Below are 22,881 nucleotides of genomic sequence, written 5' to 3'. Positions count from 1 at the left end.
TTCTGCAAACTGCAACCCCCATTTAATAGAAATTCCTTTTCTTCAGTAGCAAGTGGAAAGCAGCAATGGCACCAGGAGAGAGGCCAATTTGCTCCTATCAGCTGTACCTTAGCATGGTAAAAACCTCTACCATTGATATGCTCAAGGAGGGTACACTAGAGAGGGAGGGATTCCTGAGAATATAGAATACTTCCTTTCCCTTTCAATTTCCTGGAGTATGACTATATCAGCAAATATCATCAGTATTCTGGTACAATTTCTGATGCAGTTCAACTGCAAAATAATTATTAGTCTTGTAACCTACTCTGTGAACCCACATGGCTATACAGAGATCAAGGTGTTAATATCTTGCTGAAATATTTTTGTAGAAATCTAATTATTTGATTAAAAAGTAAACCATTAAGTAGTATAATACAGCAAAGCATTGTTAAGTAGCCAAATCAACATCGTTGTCTTGTATCTACAGTAAGAATATGTATAAGCAACTGTTGCAGGAACATTTATTTTATTTATACCATCTTTGGAATATTTCTCATGTAGACATCTTAAAGGCATAACAGAATATTTTTCAAGAAAAATCCCAAATGAATATACTAATGAGATTATGGCACCTCTAAGAAGAAATAATGGGGAAATGTGCTAACAACTCAGTAAACCTAAAGTGTTCTCAACTTTAACCAAGCTCCAAAATTACAGGTAGGCCCTACTGGAGGGAAAATAAATTTGCAAAAAAATGTGCAGGTACTACTTAATTTTCCCTTGCAAGTTCTTCCCCCCTCTGTTCCCATGGCATTGAACAAACACATCATTGAATTAAAATGTTGGGTAACACAACATTTAAGAAATCTCAAGCTCTTTGGTATATTTGTAACACTGAGTTATCTGACTATGTTCTTACATACTGTAATTGGAAAGTCTTCCCATTTGTCGAAGCCTCAGGTAAATGGTGTTTGCTGTTGCTGTCACTGTTTTAAATGTTTCTTCCTGCTTTCAGCCAACTAATTTGTCAACTTCCAAAACAAATTTTCAATAGATGAGTAGAAAAATCTCTAACTTGATCAAATTTTGTGAATAGAAAACATGTGATGGAAATTTTCATAAATGCTAACTGAACTGAACAGATTAGAATGATAAACAATCAATCAAAAGCGAATTAAAAGTTTTAGTATTGCATCTGTTAAACATTTTGCTAAAAATGAGTCCTTCTAACCTTCAGACCTTCCCTAAAAACCCTGATATAAAAGGGCCTTGACTTTGACATACAATATAATTTATAAAGAAATCAATGATGTATCTAACACTCTTCTAAGTTAGACCTCTACTATTGTTGGTGCAAATGCTCATCTATTACAAGACCAAAGAACTTGAATCTTCCAAACAAATACCAATGCCCACTGATACTAACATGGGCAAACTAATAATAATAGAGTTTCCTGTATGTCAAAAGGCCCAGATATAAAAACGCCTACTAATTCCGGTCTGAATCTGACCGATCGCGACTAAGAGCCTTTACAAGATCTTACCTCGCTGCGATGAGGACGGTGAAGTCTAATTACTTCGCTGCCCTCATCGCGTCCGCAGATAATCGCCCAGCCGCCCTGTTTAGGGGTGACTCGCTCTCCTTAATCGGGAGACGAGGGAGGAACCCTTACAGGGACGGGCTGAGGAGTTTAGTCATCATCTGGTGGACAAAATCGCTCAGATCCGGACCGGTTTGGACTCTGACTGGGCAGAGTCTGGAATGGAGGAATCAAGCGGTCTTGAGCATGTTACCTGGACTGAGTTCGACCCTGTTTCCCCCGATGACGTGGACAGGATCATGAGGAGACTGAGTTCCACCACCTGTTTACTGGATCCGTGCCCCTCCTGGCTGGTCTATGCGGCTCGGGAGGAGACACGAGGCTGGTTCCAGGCAGTAATATCTGATTCCTTGAAGGAGGGTATCTTTCCCACCGCTTTGAAGGAGGCGGTGGTGAGGCCCCTCCTCAAGAAGCCTGCCCTGGACCCGGCTGTTTTAAATAACTATCATCCGGTCTCCAACCTTCGCTTTTTGGCGAAGGTTGTTGAGAGTGTGGTGGCGCATCAGTTCCCTCTGTTCCTGGAGGAAACGGATTATATTGACCTGTATCAATCGGGTTTCAGGCCCGGGTACAGCACGGAGACGGCACTGGTCACACTGGTGAATGATCTCTGGCGGGCTCGGGACAGGGGATGTTCCTCTGTCCTAGTCCTTTTAGATCTCTCAGCGGCTTTCGATACCATCGACCATGGTATCCTACTGTGGCGTCTCAGGGGGTTAGGAGTGGGAGGCACTGTTTTACGGTGGTTCTCCTACCTCCTGGGCCGCTCGCAGTCGGTGTTGACGGGAGGGCAGAGGTCCGCCCCGAGGTCTCTCATTTGTGGAGTCCCCCAGGGGTTGGTTCTCTCTCCCCTCCTGTTCAACATCTACATGAAACCGCTGGGCAAGCTCATTTGTGGTTTCGGGGTGGGGTATCATCAGTACGCTGATGATACCCAACTTTTTCTCTCCACCCCAAACCAACCCAGTGATGCACTCGACGTGATGTCCCGTTGCCTGGAAGCGGTCCGGGTTTGGATGGGGAGAAACAGGCTTCATCTCAATCCTGCCAAGACTGAGTGGCTGTGCATACCGGCATCTCGGATAAACCAGGTTGTTCCACCACTAATGATCGGGGGTGAGGTGTTACCCCCCATCGATAGGGCTCGCAACTTGGGCGTCCTCTTGGATTCACGGCTCAATTTTGAAGACCATATAGGAGCCGTGACCAGGGGGGGCTTTTGCCCAGCTTCGTCTGGTGCGCCAGTTGCGGCCCTATCTGGACCGAGATGCCCTACGCACAGTCACCCATGCGCTCGTGACCTCCCGGCTAGACTACTGCAACACTCTCTACATGGGGCTGCCCTTGAGGACCACTCGGAGGCTTCAACTAGTGCAGAATGCAGCTGCGTGAGTTGTTATGGGAGTCTCCCGATACTCCCGTGTAACATCTCTTCTCCGTGAGCTGCATTGGCTTCCGGTTGCCCTCCGGGTGAGATTCAAGGTGCTGGTAATGACCTATAAAGCTCTAAATGGCTTGGGTCCGGATTATCTAAGGGAACACCTGCTGCCGGCATCAACTTCCCATCGTCCTGTGCGGTCCCACACGGAGGGCCTTCTTAGGGTACTGCCGGTCAAGGAATGCCGGCGGGTTATTCCCAGGGGAAGGGCGTTCTCTGTGGGCGCGCTGGCCCTTTGGAACCAACTTCCCACAGAGCTTAGGACTGCCCCCGACCTTCGCTCATTTCGCAGGGACTTGAAAACCTGGTTTTTTGAGCTGTCTGGCCCAGACTGAGGGGTTTTAATTGTTTATTAATGGGGTTTTAGTTTAAATTCAGGGACTTAATTTAATCTTAGTTTTAATCGTTTTTAACTTTGTATGTTATGTATTTTTAATTTTTCCCTGTAAACCGCCCTGAGTCCTACGGGAATAGGGCGGTATACAAGTTTAAATAATAAATAAATAAATAATTCAGGTAGAGGATTCAGCCACATCATTTAAATAGTTCTGGGATACATATAAAAAGAGCAATAGCTCTGTTCTGGCATTTGTCCAATCTATGGCATTTAGAAGAAACCTACCACAAACATGGTGGTTCTATTTATCCTTGATGGCTTAAAGCAGGGGTCTTCAAAATTGGCCTTTTATGACTTGTGGACTTCAACTCCAAGAATTCCTCAGCCAATGTGCCTGGTTGAGGAATTCTGGGAGTTAAAGTCCACAAGTCATAAAAGGGCCAAGTTCGAAGACCCCTGGCTTAAAGTATTTGCATAATCCTTAAGCAAGTCTGAAATAATGCACATAAACACCCAATGCTCCAGCATTCATTTGCATAATTAAAGTTAAGTTTTTATTTACTTATGTCACAAATGGACCCAGGTTAGGTAAAAGAAGCAGATATCCTAGGAAGTTATGACAGCCGCTAGAAGAAAGAGCTTTCAAAGCTGAAAGAAAGAAAGGTTGTGGTAAAGACTTATGATTAAACAAAATGTCTACAAAGAGACCGCAGTGTTTCTGCTAAAAAAGAATGAATGTAGCCGAACTAGAAAAATGGCTCATTTCCTAATGTCCACAGTAGTTTGGATCAATCAATGTAAGAAAACAATCTCTTTTTCTATCCAAGACCTAATGCCATATGTATCAATTGCAACCCTTTATTATCAGAAGGCTCTACTACAACAAAGTGTAGCATTACTATTCAGCAAGTACAAGCATGGCAAATTAAATGTAATCCAGCGACCTAGTTGCACATTAACACAGGAAGGTTTCATTTCTCTATTCTAGGGAAGGCAAAATCTTGGAACTCCTGCAATGAGAAAAGACCAATTTTGTTCCATATTATTCCAAATGACAAAATAAAATATTTTCGGATTTACAAGGAAACAATCCTTAAAACAACAACTAATAATCTAAATTTATTTTGTTGTTACAAGACTTCCATCTCCCTAATTACATTCTACACCAACAATTTCCCCTAGGTCAGGGGTCCCTAACACCCAGGCTGTGGCCCACTATCAGACCGTGACCTGTTCAGAACTGGGCCGCGGAAGCGGCAGGCAAGCTTGCATGCACACATAGCTCTACATGTGCGTGCAGTGGGCATGCAGACGGAACCATCCCCTCTCCCCCCACAACAGAGCTAATGAGAAGTTGCACAATACATGAGTATGTTTTTAAAAATTACATATACCGGTACATTGGCCCACCCCATATAGAAATTCAATAAAAGCCTGATTAGGCATGCTTCAAATGTATGCACTATCTTCCAAATTTCTTCAGCCAGGATGACTACTGCTGAGAATCTTTGGTCTACGCATCTGGAAGGTATCTAGACCAAATAAGGCTAAATCTTTGAAAAAAATGCTACAAGTAAAAAAAATAACAGTGGCAAATGATAACTATTAAGACTGCAAACCATCTAAATCCCATCTATTTGGCCATTTCAGTCGTGCAGGATCTTTCCTTTGTATTTGAAACAGAACAGCAAACCTTTTTTGCTCTTCTAATGATAAGCAAGCTACAGATAGTCCTCAACTTATGGTCAGTGCTGAATGAAGAGAATGATGATTAGTCCCTGAAGTTATAGCCACTATAGAAATTCTTGTGGTCATGTGATCAAAATTTGGGCACTTGGCAGTCTGCCTGCACTTTCAACTGCCCTACCCGCCTATATCTTGCCTTTGGGCCTTCTGCATTCCCTGATCCTTGCTGCCCTACCTGACCTTCACTGTCTTCTTGTTCCCCAATCTGGCCCTTCGCAAGGCAGCTGCTGGCTACGTGAGACTTTCCTCCCTGGGTCGCACAAAGCAATTTCCTTGCAAGATCCGGGAACATGATTTCATGTTGAAGGGCCAGACTGGACATGCTTCATCAGCTGGGGGAGCAAGAAGACGGCAAAGGTCAGCTGCAGTAGTGCAGTACAAATCATCAGGGGCCTCAGGCTGTGAGTTGGGGCAGATGACCCTACTCCAGGGCTGGGCTGGGCTGGGCCAGCTGTGGCTTCCTGAGGTAGTAAGAAATCCCTTTTGTGCTACGCTACCAGGTCAGTCTGGGACTGGGTGTCATGCTAGGCTTTGCACTGCAGCTCAGGGGCTTCTGGCAGAATGCACCAAGAAGCCTCTTTGCGCCAGGCTGGATCTAAGCCTCTTCCTGGGATGCAGCTCAGGGGCTTGCAGGTCCAGAGATATGATAAGCCCAGAAGTCCCAGAGTGGCAGTGCTTTTTAAAAAATTTATTAACCAAAAGTATAGAACACAGAACATCAGAGTTGGAAGGGACTTTGGAGGTCTTCCGGTCCAACTCCCTGTCCAGGCAAGAGACCCTATACCTCGTCTGAAATGTCTGAAAATTGTCTGAAAATATACCTGCCCATCTTACCATTGTTGGGAAGTGCACAACAATCAGATAAAATTGTATTCTTTCTCCAGCCTCACTGAGCTCACACACAAGTGCGCGCACACACACACACACACACACATTCTTTCTTGGGCCTCCCTGAGCTCATGCTGTTCTGTATAATCCCCAACTCGCACACAACCAGTGCCAGCCTCCCCCATCTCCCTGTGACACCCCCATGCCCCTTACCTGGGATTCCCTCCACTTTCCACTTAACGACCCACATATCTGGAGTTACAATGGCAACTGAGACTGCCATGATTGTCCTCACTAAGCAGTGCAGTCACTGGACATCACACTTTACGACTTCATTGCTTAGTGATGGGAAATTCCAGTCCCAACTGTGGTCATAATTTGAGGACAACCTGTAGCACAAAAGACATCACCTGATTCATTATCAGTTAGTGACTGGATTCCCACTTCGAGCTAGGCCATGGCTTAACTGAATAAATCATATTTCTGTGAATTCACAAGGTCGCAGTTTGTTGAATAAGTGGATTCACATATTCTATCTTATAAAATTATTCTAACTTTGCAAATTATTTAAATGCTGTGATGTATAAAGTTTGCAAGCTACAATGACAGAGTTTAAACAATACACTAAGTAAAAAACTCTGGGAATTGTATATACATGTTTGTATAACTTAATATACTCAGCACTATGCGTGACTATATCTAGCATGATCTGGCAGCTAATTGAGTCTATTGTGAATATCACATCCTATTCACAGTGGCTCCCACATGGATATCCAGGGGCAGGGAAGAGGCAAGTGATTAAAGGTGTGTTCTGATGCAAACCCTGCTCTACTTGCATCACAATACTGTACACAAGTATGAAAGGGTTGGAGTTTACACTGTGATATACAACCCCGATTTCATCCTTTTGGTGAGTTATTGTGGATGCCTCTGGATTGCCATTTCCAAATGGCTGTATCATCGACACGTTTCCAAATGCCTTGACTGCTTTTCACCAAACTGGTCTAGTCTCTCCCCCAACATTGTCTCTGCAATAAATCCTGCTGAAACCCAAAAAACCAAACCCCAAAATTCAACAGGTAATAAGTGACTAGTTCACATATTTTTTTATCTGGAACTGAGTTCTGCCTTCTATATTCTTCCCTTGTTTGACTTGGCATTATTTTTATATTTAAGAGATTTGAATTTATTATTGTAATAAAGGAATTTGTCATCAAAACGTCCTCCACATACAAGACTGCAGAGTTGCACAGCTTTGGGGGGGCCCCACAAATTTTCTTAACTTCTGTATTTTTAGACTCTGGGCAGGAAAATCCAAACTGCAATGCTTTCTATTTTTTCCCCTCCAAATCCTGGATAGCAGGCAGAGGTCTTTGATAACAAGGTTAAGAAGTCATCATCTGGACAAAGTAAAGCATGTCAGTGAGTTCAATTGCTTGGAAGCAGCCTATTGTAAAAATCCTTAAATAGGAATCTGGCAGGTTTTGTACCTTACTTGGCTATGTCTAAGGGCTCCAGACTCTGAAATTATTACTCGGGACTTTGTTATAGGTGGAAAACTTACATGACTCAGCAAGGCTAATTACTTTATTGCAGTCTTGGGGGGGGAAGTCATATACTGTACAACAGAATACGTCTACTGCAGTGGCTAGCAATCACAGCTTATATATAGATCTACAATTCAGGGTTTCAGTTTTAGGCTGCTTCTTCCCATCTTTCTAAGTCAACAGATATTTTGCATCTCTCTTCATGTTCCTGGAAAGCACCTAAGTGTGTTAAGAATTCACTTGAGCTCAGGAACTGTCCCACGAAATTCTTCTCTATCAGGATCCATGGAAAGAGGGGTCCACCAGAAAAAAAAATAGATTATTCCCCTCCCCCAATTATTTTCTGGTTTCTCTCCACACAAAAGTGTTCATTATACAAAGTTCAGTGGGATTTAATCCAGGTAAATGGCTGTAGGTTACATATTCTTATTTAATTGCTACTGTGTACTGATGAAATTATCAAGCAGAAAAGTAATAATTGTAAATGCAAATACATGCTTTATATAATGAACAAGATAAAACAAATAAGGTGGAATTTAATTCAGTACCTGGCGTGAAGAAGACCTGAAAAAAAGAAGGAAGGCAAGATACATAGTCCTCATTTTTGCACGTATTCCTCCTGGTGAAAGCAGAAATTACCAGTTTCATATCTCAAGATTTAAATACATGCCAAGATAAAATACAGTAATCTTATTCTCCTACTGCAGTCATGTTTAGAGGAGTCCTTAGTTAAGACAGTAACTTGGTAATTAGGCGCAATATCACATGACTGCCATTTGCAATCTCCTGTTGATTTCACCATATTAACGTTGTCAAAGGCTGGTTGCAAATGGTGATCACATGACCATGGGACACTGCAACTGTCATAATTGTGAGTTGATTGCCAAGTGCCCAAATCACAATCACATAATCATGGGGATGCTGCAATGGTTGCAACTTTGAGAATCATAAGTCTCCTTATTCAGCAGCATAACTTCAAATGTCACTAAATGAATCTTTATTAATCAAGGACTACCTTTTTAAAAAAATATATTCCCCAGCAAATAATTTCACAGGGACATGTTAAGAACTAGACCTTTGATCAGGTTAGACAGAAAAACACTGACAGTTTAAATTGATATTAAAATTTTATTAGCTGGGAACTTCAAAATAGATTTGGGAATCATATACTTCCATTAAAATCAGCCAATAAGTAATTTTAATTATTAAGTTACAGGAAAAAGGAAAGATAATATAAAATAAAAAAGGAAGTTTGCTTATTTGTATGCATTTATTGAAACTCCTAAGTAGAAGAAACTACATATAAAGATGTTTATTGAGATCATTCCAACCCTCTTCCGGTTCAATTAAGATTTCAGCTGACTCAGGAATTCTGAGAGTTGAAGTCCATGAGTCATAAAAGAGCAGAGGTTGCCTACCCCTGGGATAGAGGATATAGAGGAAAGAATAATAGGAAGCATTAGTAGCCATTCATCTTCCAAATTAGTACTTCAAGAAGATCCACTTTGGAGCTATACCTAAGTAGGGCTGCCAATAAAGGGCTATCCTAGTTAGTATTTGCCAATAAGTATTCAGAATTTTGCATATTTTAGTTGCCCTTTCCAATTTACCAACAATACACAAAGGTAATAACAATGTAATTCTCCAGCACACTATCAAAATTTAAATATTTTTTACTATCATGAACTTGACATGTATCTTAAACCAAGATATAATGATCTACAGAAACAAGAGTAATTTCATGAACAAAACAGCAAGTAAACTCAGGTAATTAAGAGTATAAACTAACAGCACTGTACCAGAAAACATTTGGCTCTCTAAATATTGCTGAACTACTACTAACAGAACTTCAGCCAGTACAGCAAGTGATGAGCAACACTAAGATCTGTTGTTGTGATCCACGTTCTCTGCCCTTGCTGTAAGTAATCCAACATTCTGATTAATTGAGCTGACAATGTGGAATCCATTTATTGCATTTATATTTTATCAGTGTACAGATAGTAAAATATACATTTAAATCACAGCTGTGTTAAGCACAGTTCATCTTTGAAAGGAGACACCCTGGTTGGATGCAAATATTGAGAGAACACAATTTGCTCTCCTTTATCACACTGACAATAGTTAAAGGTTGGCACCCAATGCAGGAGTTCAGAAGCAGACAAGCACCTCCAAAGTCACAAATCTTGACTGCAGCATGCCAGTACAAGCTAGTCCCCAAGCAAGCTGATCAATTAATTCTATGTCTTAGTTTGCCAGTAGAAACTAACAGGTGTGGCCAATCTTAAAGCAACAACACACTTTCCACCAGCTCTAGCAAGGCAGGCCTTGCTCCTAAGATCTCTGAACAGTTTTTATCTCCATCTCCAAATGCCCTTCCAAAGGTCATTTAATGGCATCTTCAGTCACTCAAGGACAGATTAATTGAAGCAGCAGGAATTGGAGCCCTTCCCTTTCCTATCACGTTATCAGTAATTTGCAGCACTACTCAGCTTTCTATTCTGGGGGAGACAAATATGATCCATATGTGAACATGTAAGAAATTCCAGGATCTTTAACGGTAACTAATTCTCTCAAAGAACTGAGGAAGAGATACGTGTGAAGAAATTAATAACCGAGGCTGTGAATCTCTCTCTATTTATTGGGGAGGGGGGGGAATAAGTGCCAAGGAAACAAAAGGTGAGCTGTGAATGAGTTTGAAAGGGGGGAAAAAAATAAGAAAACCTTGAGCAATTCCCATAATTAACGGAGGGCCTGGGCCTAATATTCCCTGCCCCCAGCCAGATGGGTCAAATCAAGCTCAGGCGTTCCAATAAACGAACACAGGTGTAAATCATTTAAATCGAACTGCAGGCAACTTCATTTCCCCTGCACGCTTGCAGGCAGCTTTTCGGGTTCATCTGGCATTACATAAAGATTGCTTCGAAATAACACAACAGTAGCTGAACCCTGGGAGCCTCCTCTAAAACAACAATATAACGAACCGTACGCGATCAGGTTTACCTAGCCCAGGGGTAGGCAACCTCGGCTCTTTTATGACTCATGGACTTCAACTCCCAGAATTCCTGAGCCAGCATAGCTGGCTCAGGAATTCTGGGAGTTGAAGTCCATGAGTCATAAAAGAGCCGAGGTTGCCTACCCCTGACCTAGCCGTAATAAATTCCACCACGACCACCACCACCCCATTGCGCGGTCTGCTATGGGTCTTATTATTTTCTCTTCCGCAGCTTTTTTTCTTTTTTTTTTAACATTCCGCGGCGTTTTTGCAATAAGTCAAATCTTATGAGGTCCAACCCCTCCGGTCCGTCCTCCGCCTGACTGACTGACTGACTGACACTCAAACTAATCGAGCCGGCGTTTTTTGTGTTTTTTTTTTTTTTGGTTGCCACCCGGCTGCGAATCTGATTCTCCCGGGCCGGGGGGGGGGGGGGAAGGAAAAATAAAAATAAAAAAGGGAGCTCGTTGTTGCGTTTTGTCATCACTCGGCATGAGGGAGCCTAAAAATAAGACTGGCACGAAGCACCACTTTTGGGCAACCTTGCAACTCTTTCCATCGCTCCGCGGTAGTTTCCCCGGCTAAAAGATGTTAAATCTCACGAACAATACAAGTTCCCAATTTTTTTTTTATTTATTTATTTATTTATTTATTTATTTATTTATTTATTATTAAAAAAAAAAGGCAGGAGAAATTGGCTGGGCTGAGCACAGCTTTTGTGTTTTTTGGTTTTTTTTTTACCTGTTCCCCGAAGTCGATGGCGATATTGGTGATGCCCAAAGGGACCAAGAAACGAATGAGAGGCCAATAGTTGGTGAGCGCCGGAAATTTCACCATAGTCCCAGCCTGTGCAGCGACCCCAAACACATCTGCCGGAGGCGGGAAGCGACCAGGTGGGAAGCAAAGGAGACGAAGGCGAAGGGCCGGAAGAAAAGCGATGCTGCTTTTAAAAAAACGAGGCTTGCCGGCTTCTTTCCCCCCCTCGGCGAGGCGTGCAAAAGGCGGCAGCGACCAGCAGCGGCTCCACTCGCGTCTGCCTCCTTTCTGGTCTGGTGCGACGGAGCGGTTGCGTTGCTCCCTTTAGCGAGAAATCCCAAACACCAAGTCCATCCCTGTCGCCGCCGCAGCTCCTGCCCTCCTCCCACACAATAATCTGCCGCTGGTGGAAAAAAAAAAAAGGAGGAGGAGGAGGAGGGACGCCGGCGGCACCATTACCTCCGCCGCCAGAAATATCGCCGGGCGCTTTTTCCATTATCAAAACCTTCAAGGGGAAGGGGGGGGAAAAAGGAGGGGGAAAAACAACAACACCGCCACCCAACCATCCCCACCCCACCCGCTTGAACTCCGAGCGCCCCGCCTCAGCCCGAGATGGGCGAGCCCGGCCGCCGGAAAGTGATGGGAGCCAGAGAGAGAGAGGGAGAGAGAGAGAGAGAGAGAGGGTGGGTGGGTGTTGCAGCGGGAAACAACCACACATCCCCGGCGTGGAGCTCACACAGGATCTGCGCGGCTCTCTCTCCCCCGCCTTCCCCCAACCCCCGCCGCCGCCTCTTCTTTCCGGGGCTGGTGAGGACAGAAAGAAGCGGGAGAGCGGCCGGCTAGCTGAGGGAGAAAGCCGGCTTAAGGAAAAGGCCGCGCCGCCCCGCTCTTCTTTTTTTTTTATTTTTTAAAAAAAATCGCCTCCCTTTGCCAGCAGCTTTCCCTAGGCGCGTTGAGCACGTGGCCTGCTTTACCCAGGCTCGCCTCATGAGTTTGCTTTTTTTCCCTTCCCTTCCTCCCATCTTCCCCCCCCCCACACACACACGCGAGAAATGCAGAGGAGCCGCGGAGCAAAGGGAAAGAGAAAGAAGGGCTTGGTCGCTGCTGCTCTTCCTAACGCCGCGGCCTGGGCGCAGCACCGGTCAGGCTTGCAGGCTGCCCTCCCTCCCGCCTGCCCGCCGCAGCGACGCGCTTAGGCCGAAAACACTCAAGGGCGTGAAGGGCACGCGCTGCGCTGGATCTAATCCAGCACGCGGCGTTCGGGGAGGTGGGGGGGGGGAAAGCCAGAAGGCGATTCCTCTCCTTGCTTTGGAGCAGGGGTCTTCAAACTTGGCCCTTTTATGACTTGTGGACTTCAACTCCCAGAATTCCTCAGCCAGCATGCCTGGCTGAGGAATTCTAGGAGTTGAAGTCCACAAGTCATAAAAGGGCCAAGTTTGAAGACCCCTGCTTGGAAGGACCCCCAGGTAGACCGCAGCTTCACCTTCGGAAGGAAATTGCTCCTCAGAGCCGTTATGGGCATCGGCCTTTCCCAATTTTGCAGCTGGTCGAATTGCTGTACACACCCCTTGTCCCCCCCAACCAGTGGAGTCACGGGGCTGGGAATGATGGGAAGGAAGCAGAATGCTGGTTTAAAACGCGCAAAAGCGGTATATAAGCTGGCGCCAAATCTCACATTGGAAAGGTTGCTGCGGAAGAGATCCTTCAAAGGATGCTGTTAGGTCGCGTGTTATAAAGGTCGCCTTACAGGGGGAAAAAAAAATCTGTAAAAGCCCTTAGTTCTTCACTAAGACAATGTGCAACTTCAGGGGATTTGAAATGCTTTGGCAATTGACACAAATCATGGTTTGAGTTTGAAGAATAATGTGAAGTGGGAATGATGTTTTACAGTAAACTGATTCCTATTGCCAGATACTGGAAAAAGATGTGGGCAGATGAGAAGCTCCTTCCTAATGAAGTGAATATTTTTCTTTTTTATGAACCAGACTTTGCAAACAAAGAGCATATGTTAGTATCATTTTACCTGAAACATCCTTCTCCCCAACCTGGATTTTCATCGTAACACTTTTGAGAAAATGGCAGGACTGCATATGAACATAGAACACCGTTCCAAGCAAGAATATAGTAAGGAAGTTCTAAGAACCAGATCTAGACAATACAAAACTATATAATGCCAATACCTTGGGTAACCACAGCTGATAGTGCAATACTGTACATACCTACTCGGAACTAAGTTGCATTGAATTCAATGGGACCTATTCCCAGATAAGTGTATAATAGACTGCAATTGAGGGGTATAAATCGATACATATAATCTCCAGGATAAAAAGTTTATGTGTAGGCTTATTTGATAAATCAGGCAGTTGACAGATTGTAAAAACTTATGCCCTGTGTACCAAATTAGTACTTGACTTGCATGAGAGAATATCAGGAAATACAAGAACTGAAGGCTAGAATGGGAGATAACTCGCCTGAGCCAACTCACTGCGGCCAACCTCACTATGGTCAACTCACCGCAGCCAACTTGCCATGGCCACGTTGCTACCGGAAAACTCACTGTGGACAATTCGACAATTCAATTATTTAAAATAATTAAAAATATTTTAACTTTAGTCATTCACATTTTATTTTCCCCCTCCTTTGCTATTCTTTAATTATTCTATTTGACTATTTGTTCAATGTTAGTGTAACTCTTTGGTGAGTTAGCCATGGTGAGTTGTCCCGTGACAAGTTGGCCATGGCAAGTTGGCCGTGGTGAGTTGTAAATCCAAAGACCGAGCAGGCTTTCTACATGTGTAATCCAAGGTAAAGACATGGGTGCTTTAATGGGTTGTTGGCAGATGCTGCATCTGAAGTCCCATATTTCCCAAAGCCCCTATTCCAAAGGATTGCACACCCCCTAATCAGCCATTTCTGGATCATTGCCAAAGAAACATGGCAGAAGCTTTCTGTACTTAGAGACCAATACAGAGACTGCTAAGTATAAATGAAGTGGTACAGAATTGCTAGAATTGCATTTTTAAACATTTATTAACTTTGTTTTCAGGAACATCCAGATGTTTGTCACTATCTAAACCTGCAACAGATTAACTATTCTAACCTCCTGACATGTTTGCAAAAATATAATCAATACACTCCTTCCTTGTAGTTTTTAAGCAAAATTTTATAAGAAAAACACATTGTTCTTAACCCTAGGGTTCTTTTGAAAACCCTTAGCTGGGAGAAAGTAGGGCCCCTATTACTTTGGCTGGGCTGGCTCAAGCAACAAAAGTGGCAGAGCAATCTATATATGCACATACAGCCAAAATCTAGATTATTCAAGGCCAGTCAAGTTGTTTTGGCTCTTGAGACTGAAAATTCCAGATACTTGTTCTGGACTATGGAAATATTATAATAACAAATTAGTTTGGGACTTCTTGCACTATCCAAAGTAAGGTACCTAAGGTAGTTGCCTCATTTTCCCCTTGACCAGCTTTTTTCAATTTATTTTTCTTCCCCTAGGAAGGTTTTCAAATTGGATTAAGTCCAGTTGTATGTAGGAGCATGAGTGCATGTAAGCACAAACATCTAACTGGAATGGCAACATTTGTAAGAAAAAGTGGGCATGACTTGTTTTATGAATAACACTTGCCTGCCAGTTTGCTGTAAATGCTCACATATAAATTCTTACTAATTCAGCAAGCGTGATTTAGAGAACTCTTGAAACAAATATGCTCTGGACAGCCCTGGTAAGCAAAGAAAAAAGTCTTTTTCATGTTTTTTTTTCAGATTGGTTTCTTTACTAAGATACAGTAATCCCGGCTGCCCATGAGTTTAGCATGCAGAGTGAATGGGATCTTTTATTTCCACAGTGAAACGGTGATAACGTGATGAATTTATCTGTGCAGAGCTCAAAGACAAGGACAGTTGCAAAACCAAAATATAACTGATATTTGCATTGGCGTGCTGTCATTAGCCAATGTTCCAGACTTTGTTTGTAATAATATTGATAAGGTTGTTTTATTATAATCCTTCTATATTCAAAGTTAAAAGTCTTATCTAAGGAATGGATATGCTGGGTTACTTTTTAAAAATCACTTTAAACCCCAGAAGAATGTTCATTTTTTAACAAAAAGAGAGCTTTTTTTCCTTTTAGTTTTGACTTCTAATTTTGAAATAAGATAGTATGAACGTAATATCCAGTGAGCCATAGAAAATAAATTCCAATTAAATCAGCGGACCAAATTAGATATAAGTAATTTAAAACTGCAGTTTTATGTTTGCTTGTAGGGAAGTAAAACACGCTCAACACAGACTTTACAAAGGATTTCACTATAAAGGTTATTAGTTTTTATGAGCTATTTAATTAATAACTTATTTTCTTATGACTGGAGACAATGCATTTAATTCATTTGGAATACTGGAAAACACTGTTTTGCACCCAACTGGTGTGCCTTAATCTATGGAGATCTCAGATGTGGTATTCTTTTAAGACACACATAAACATCTATTCATTCAAGAATTTTCAGGAGTAAAATCTACATTGGCAGCCCAGTGAATATCACAGGAAAAATTTCTAGTGGAATACTACGAAAGAATGAAAAAGACTGGGGGGGAAAGTTACATATTCTGATTTGTAAACCATATTTGTTGTCAAGTGGGAATCCGGTTAATTGTAGCTTATTCAGTGAATTACACTCAAGAAAACCAGTGACTCACTCTGGTTCTTCCCTCATCTTGTTATCCATGAACTCTGTCTAGGAATTGAGGACAGAGGTAAAGAAGCCGCACATTACGAATGGGTAAAATGAAGGCTATCTGCTATTGGACGTTGTTTTGCATGATTAACATGTAAGGTGGCTTTGTCAGGGAGGGTGGGAACAGCTGATTATAATTGTTAATAAGAATAATCTCTTATCCTTTCTGCTTATGGAATTTTCCTCATCCTAGAAGGATTACTCACCATTTCTCGAGGGTATTTTTTTGCTTTTTCCTTTGACTTCATTATACAATGATTTTAGCAAGGAATATTTGTGTGTTAATGGGAAGGTCTAAATAGGCATAAAGATAGCCGTTCCGTATCCATTTTCGGAATAATTCCTGGCTTGTTGGAGTTTAGTTTTCATGGAAGCAGCTTCTCTTCAATTGGCTCAGCTTCTGCCTCACTTGAAGGAACAAGTCCATGGCCTGGGTTGTTGTTGTTGTTTCCTGGACTCTCAGATCCTTTTCAAGCAGCAGCTGGCGCTTTTGCCCATCTTCAGCAAGGGGGGGCAGCCTGTGAAGTCAACAGAAACTACCATTGGTTGAACCATAGTAGCCTAGCTGCTCACGGATGTGAATGAATTGTTTCACCAACATAGGCAGGCAGCAGTATTTCTAAATCCAATTCAAAGTTCCAATTCATTTGTGGCTCACCTTCTGGATGTTTTCAGAACTGTTTCTTCCAAAATGATTCCAGCCACCCGGTGCAGACATTAAGAGAGGGGATGTTTGGGATCCCAAACCTATGAGAGGTAAAAGGGTTGGAAACTTGAAGCCAGAAAACCTTACCTTGAGGTGAGGTGGGGCCTACTACAATATATTGGCCTTCTCTAAGGCCAGAAAGATAATTTTATTCAAGCAGGCATTTGGAAATTAAAAATAAGGCTGGGTGGCTGCTTTGTTTTTCATGGATCTTTAGATGGCTTAATTTTGGAGCTGAATCTGTGAAAGGTGGCTGATACGTGATTTTAACATTTATGGTTGTTGCTTTTATGAAATCATTAATCACATTGAGTCTCTGGAATAACTAGTATATAAATAGTTGTAATAAATAAATCTAATACAGGTAGTCCTTGACATACAACAGTTTGTTTAATGACCGTTCAAAGTTACAGCGGCCCTGGAAAAAGTGACATGACTGTTTTTCACACGACCGTTTCCGCATCCTCATGGTCACATAACCAAAATTTCAATGCTTGGCAACTGATTCATATTTATGACGGTTGTGGTGTCTCAGAGTCACGCGATCACCTTTTGTGACCTGAAAAGCAAAGTCAATGCAGAAGCCAGATTCACTTAACAACTGTGTCGCTAATTTAACAACTGCAGTGATTCACTTAACAGCTGTGGCAAGGAAGGTTGTAAAATGGGGCAAAATTCACTTAACAAATGTCTCACTTAGCAACAGAAATTTTGGGCTCAATGGTGGTCGTACGTCAAGGGCGATTGTATTGTGAAGGTGGGTTTGGTTAGCTTCCCATATTTCCATTGAAATGATGTGAAAGCAGCAAGAGATCTATTTTTACCTTAAATACTGTGATACTTTTTTATGAGGAAAAGATAGGGATTCTTTGAAACTTACCTACATTTCTTTGATTTTGTAACATTTTAAATTATGTGGTCTTCTTTTAATAGTGGAATCAATACTTAGGAGTCCCGAGTTATTTTGATTTTCAGACAGCACATTCCAGTTTTCAACAACTTTCTATTCCTTTGTTTTTCCACCTGTGTGAATATGTACATAAGCATTTATAATGAAGTACAAAGAAAATACTTATGTTTCCATAAAAATCTTCTTGTTTAGAAGATGACTCTTGGCACAACCATTTTTATGCTGAAAAAGTTATTTTTTTGCAGTTCTGTATTGGGGAAGAGACACACATCAGAATGAAAATTCCACTAACTTTCTCCTGTAATAGAAGACTATCTGCAGGTTTGGTGAACTAATAATCCCTTAATTCCTTAGCCAGTATTATCAGTGAAGTAACTGGCTGAGCCTTTAGCTTCAAAAAACACTTCAAAAACAATAGAAGAATGGAACAACGTACAGATGGTCCTTGACGTATGACCGGAGTTGGGATCAGAATTTTCATTGTTAAGCAAGGCGGTTGTTAAGCACCAATTTTATGACCTTTTTGCCACAGTTATTAAGTCAATCGCTGCAGTTGTTCAGTGAATCAAACAGGCATTAAGCAAATCCTGCTTTCCCCATTGCTTGTGAGAAGCTGGCTAAGGTTGCAAAAGTGATCACATGATCCTGGGGTGATGCAAGTGTTGTAGATATATGCCAGTTGCCCACTTTTGATCATGTGACCTGACTTGATCATGTGACCGTAGGGATGCTGCGATAGTTGTAAGGGCGAGGACTGCCCATAAATAGCTTTTTTTTGATTGTATGGTAATTTTGAATACTTGCTGAACAAATGGTTGTGAGTCAAGGATTACCTGTATTTACCTGTCTCTAGCTAAATATACTCCCAGATTCGAAAAGTTCAGCTAACTATAATGTAGTGATGGCGGACCTATGATACATGTGTCAAAGCTGACACGCCATGACATTTTGGGTGGTATACCAGTATTCCATCATTCATCAAGGTTCACCATCATTGCTATAATGCTAAAAGAGGAGTGGTGCTCTTGTGTTATTTAGCTAATGACGCCGCTAGATTTGAGGACATAATGCTTGTGAAACCCTGCTGCTACCATTATCCCTCCCTCTGCTGCACAGTCCTAACTTAAAAACAGTCTTGCATATATTACTTTCTTCATGGTGTGCTGATTCATAAGAGAATGAATTGGGGAGTGGGGTCCTTTTTTCTTAAGAATCCAATTCCTCCATCTGCCCTTCTTGCTTGGTAGGCAGGCAGGTAGCAGCAGTAGGGCAGCTGCCAAAATGTTTTAAACCACCATCACCACTGCCTATTGCATCTTGCTTTCCTCATTAATTTCCTCATACAACTCCAGCATCGAGGACGTGAAGGTGGTTGGCATGACGTCGTTCTCTACATCAGTATTGTTGCGTGTTTTTTTGTTGTTGGTTTGGTTTGGTTTGGATTTTTTTTTGAGATATGCATCTGTGCATTTGAAGTGCTGGAGCCACTGAACTAGCAATCAGTGCAACCTCATGTCTATGTGGTGACTCTGGAAAACAAGATGAAGGATTAACTACTAGGTCATTAATGTAATTCAGCAGGGCTAGTTTTAGATTATTCCCATCAAATGTGACTGGGGACACACATTGCACTGGGTTCACACATCATTCATTTTAAATAATATTTTAAATAATTTTAAATAATATTTTAAATAACTTTCATCCTGTCTCCAACCTTCGCTTCCTTGCGAAGGTTGTTGAGACCGTGGTGGCACGGCAGCTCCCTTTGGTCCTGGAGGAAACTGAGTATCTGGATCCATACCAATCAGGTTTCAGGCCCAGGTACAGCACGGAGACGGCATTGGTCGCGCTGGTGGATGATCTCTGGCGGGCCCGAGACCGGGGTTATTCCTCTGTCCTGGTCCTATTAGACCTCTCAGCGGCTTTTGATACCATCGACCATGGTATCTTGCTGCAACGTCTTCAGGGGTTGGGAGTGGGAGGCACCGTTTTACGGTGGTTCTCCTCCTACCTCTCGGGCCGTTCGCAGAGGGTGTTGGCAGGAGGGCAGAGGTCAACCCCTAGGCCCCTTAGTTGTGGGGTGCCTCAGGGGTCGGTACTCTTGCCCCTCCTGTTCAACATCTATATGAAGCCGCTGGGTGAGATCATCCATGGTTTCGAGGTGAGGTATCATCAATATGCTGATGATACCCAGCTTTTCATCTCCACCCCGAACCAACCCAGCGATGCCCTCGATGTGATGTCCCGTTGCCTGGAAGCGGTACGGATTTGGATGGGGAAGAATAGGCTCCAGCTCAACCCGGCCAAGACTGAGTGGCTTTACGTACCGGCATCTCGACTTGTCCAAGAGGTTCCATCTTTGGTTATGGGAGGAGAGGTGTTACCTCCCGTTGATAGGGCACGCAATTTAGGCGTCCTCCTGGACTCACGACTCAGTTTTGAAGATCATATTGGAGTCGTGGCCAGGGGGGCATTTGCCCAGGTTCACCTGGTGCGCCAGTTGCGCCCCTATCTGGACCAAGATGCCCTACGTACGGTCACTCATGCACTCGTTACCTCCCGGATAGATTACTGCAATGCTCTCTACATGGGGCTGCCCTTGAAGACCACCCAGAGGCTCCAGCTGGTGCAGAATGCGGCCGCACGGGTAGTGATGGGAGCATCCCGATACTCCCATATTACACCCCTCCTGTGTGAGCTGCATTGGTTACCGGTTGTCTTCCGGGTGAGATTTAAGGTGCTGGTACTTACCTTTAAAGCCCTACATGGCCTAGGCCCGGGATATTTGCAGGACCGTCTGCTGCCAGGAACGGCTTCCCATCGGCCAGTGTGCTCACACAGAGAGGGCCTCCTCAGGGTGCCGTCGGCCAGACAATGTCGGCTGGCGACCCCCAGGGGGAGGGAGGGCCTTCTCTGTGGGAGTGCCAGCCCTGTGGAACCAACTCCCCCTTGAGATCCAGATGGCCCCGGATCTCCAGTCCTTTCGCCGCGGCCTTAAAACTTTCCTTTTTCATCAGGCTGACCTGGACTGACGACAGGGTTTTTTAAAATGTTTTTTAATTTTTAATTGTTTAGTTTAACTTATTTATTGGGGCTGTTTATTTAATTTCTTTTAACTTTTGTATTGTTGTTTTTATTGTTGTTAGCCGCCCTGAGTCCTTTGGGAAATAGGGCGGCATATAAGTCCCAATAAATAAATAAATAAATTTGTTCATTCATTGAATTTATATGCTGCCCATCTCACTCAGCAAAGTGTCTGCTAAAGGATCCCATTCTGGATTTACAGAATGTTCTGCACCCAAACAAAACAAATTGTATGACATGGCTTGGAGAAAGAGAGAACATGGGCTGGGGGGGGGTTTAGACAATTTAATATCAATTCTGTTTCTAAATTCCAAATTTAGAAGGCCACCATGTTTTCAGAATGCGGCTGCTATTTTGGAAGCATCTGTCTCAGTTACAAGTGTTTCTCTTTGCCTAAGTAACGTTTGCATTTTTAAGATTTTTCTTGAGAAATTTCAAGGGAGCGTGGAGAAGTATGTTATGAATAATAAAAATGTTTATTAAATAATGTTTTTAAATTATAACTAATAGCTGTAAGTTAACTTCACCTCATGCTTGGGCAGAACATTTTAACAGTGTAAAAGGAAGCTTCAGGGAGAATTGCAAAATTTATTGCATGTTTTGTACACCCATAGATACCCATAAAGAATTCTTTAAAGAAAACTGGATGCAGAATATATACAAAAAACAATACAGTGTACATGAAGGAAGCAAAATAAAGATAGACCTCATCTAACATCCACAATTGAGCCCAAAATTTCTGTTATTAAGTGAGACATTTGTTAAGTGAGTTTTGCCCCATTTTATGATCTTTCTTGCCAAAGTTGTTAAGTGAATCACTGCAGCTGATAAGTTAGTAACATGGTTAAGTGAATATCTGGCTTCCCCATGGAATTTGATTGTCAGGAGGTCTCAAAAGGGGATCACATGACCTGGGGACACAGCAACAGTCACAAATTTGAGCCAATTGCCAAGCATCTGAATTTTGATTACATGATCATGGAGATGCTCCAAAGGCCGTAAGTGTGAAAAATGGTGGTAAATCACTTTTTTCAGTGCCGTTGTAACTTTGAACGGTCCCTAAATGGATTGTTATAAGTCAAGGACTAACTGTAATTGTGTCAACTCTTTCTGTTTTGCAGGAAACATTGCTTCTTTATTTCATAATCATTAGACAAAAAGAACTGCTTCTTCTGGTGCCAGAATTAGTGCGCGTGGCATTATCTTTCTAAGCCAAGGCTGTGTTTCAAGGTAATTGTGCAGATTATGGAAGACCACAGAAACTCAGCCCTGTAAACAAAGGGATTTACATTGTTAGAGTCAATATGAATTGACAGGGACACACTAAGGCTCAAATTAATATGGGCGGAATCCGGTGTTTAATTACCTAAGTCAAACCATCTTCTAAAACCTGCCAGGCTTGTGAAATTTATGAAAGAATTTGGGACATTCCTCATGCACAGCAAATTGTTTTATTTTATCTTCTGAAAGCTTCCCACTGTAATGTTTGATAATCTAACGTGAGGGGGAAAGCCCCTATTTTATGGCAAGAAACTGCTGTCTGGAGAGATCAGGTCAGTGATTTTGACTCACTGCACTGTATCTAATTAATATAAGCGTACCTAATTAACTCTTGAGATTTATGCTAGATATACCAATCTGATGGAGAAAAGTAGCATTTTAAACAAAGTGATAGGTATCTAGAGGTATGAAAGTACTCCAATGATTATGCAAAAATTCTGCAAAAAACAAGGGATTTCCCCCAAAGCAGCTGAGGTAAAGAGTCAGCATTGGACTTTAACTTATCAGCAGGGCAATTTTATAGAATGTACTTTAACATATATTTCCTTAAGAAAAATGACAAATGTAATCTGGTATGGAAAGTACTTAAAATGACCTCATTTTGCACTCTTTGTTCTTTGATTCATCAGCATATAGCAACGTTTATTTGCCCTTTACCTACTTCATGTGCCTGTATAAATGTTACAGGTATGGTAGCCAAAAGTCACTGCTCTATACTATTTTCTTTCACCTTCTTTATATTGTTATTATGAATGCATCATATAAAATGTGTCCAAACTATGGTAACTTGAGCTTGGTCATTTGTACCTCAAGCAAAAACTTTGGATTATTATTATTATTATTTTAAGATACATGTCTTTAAAACTAAAGGTAAAGGTTTCGCCTGTCCAGTCATTTCCAACTCTGGGAGGTGGTACTCATATCCGTTTCTTAGCCAAGG

General features: G+C 42.3%; 1 protein-coding gene across 1 annotated transcript in view; it reads right to left on the bottom strand.

Annotated features, from left to right (window-relative positions):
- Nucleotides 1-11,320, bottom strand: part of ANKH (ANKH inorganic pyrophosphate transport regulator) — a 117,737-nt gene extending 106,417 nt beyond the window's left edge. Inside the window, exon 1 of the mRNA XM_081322969.1 lies at nucleotides 11,210-11,320. Within this exon, the coding sequence (XP_081179095.1) occupies nucleotides 11,210-11,305 (96 nt within the window). The 5' untranslated portion in view covers nucleotides 11,306-11,320. The remainder of the gene's footprint in view (nucleotides 1-11,209) is intronic.
- Between the last annotated feature and the right edge of the window lie 11,561 nt (nucleotides 11,321-22,881).

Source organism: Vipera berus (assembly GCF_964194415.1).
Source record: "Vipera berus genome assembly, chromosome: 3".
In the NCBI taxonomy this organism is placed as follows: Eukaryota; Metazoa; Chordata; class Lepidosauria; order Squamata; family Viperidae; genus Vipera; species Vipera berus.
Note: the sequence above shows the minus strand (reverse complement) of the source record. Positions and strands in the feature narration are given on the sequence as shown.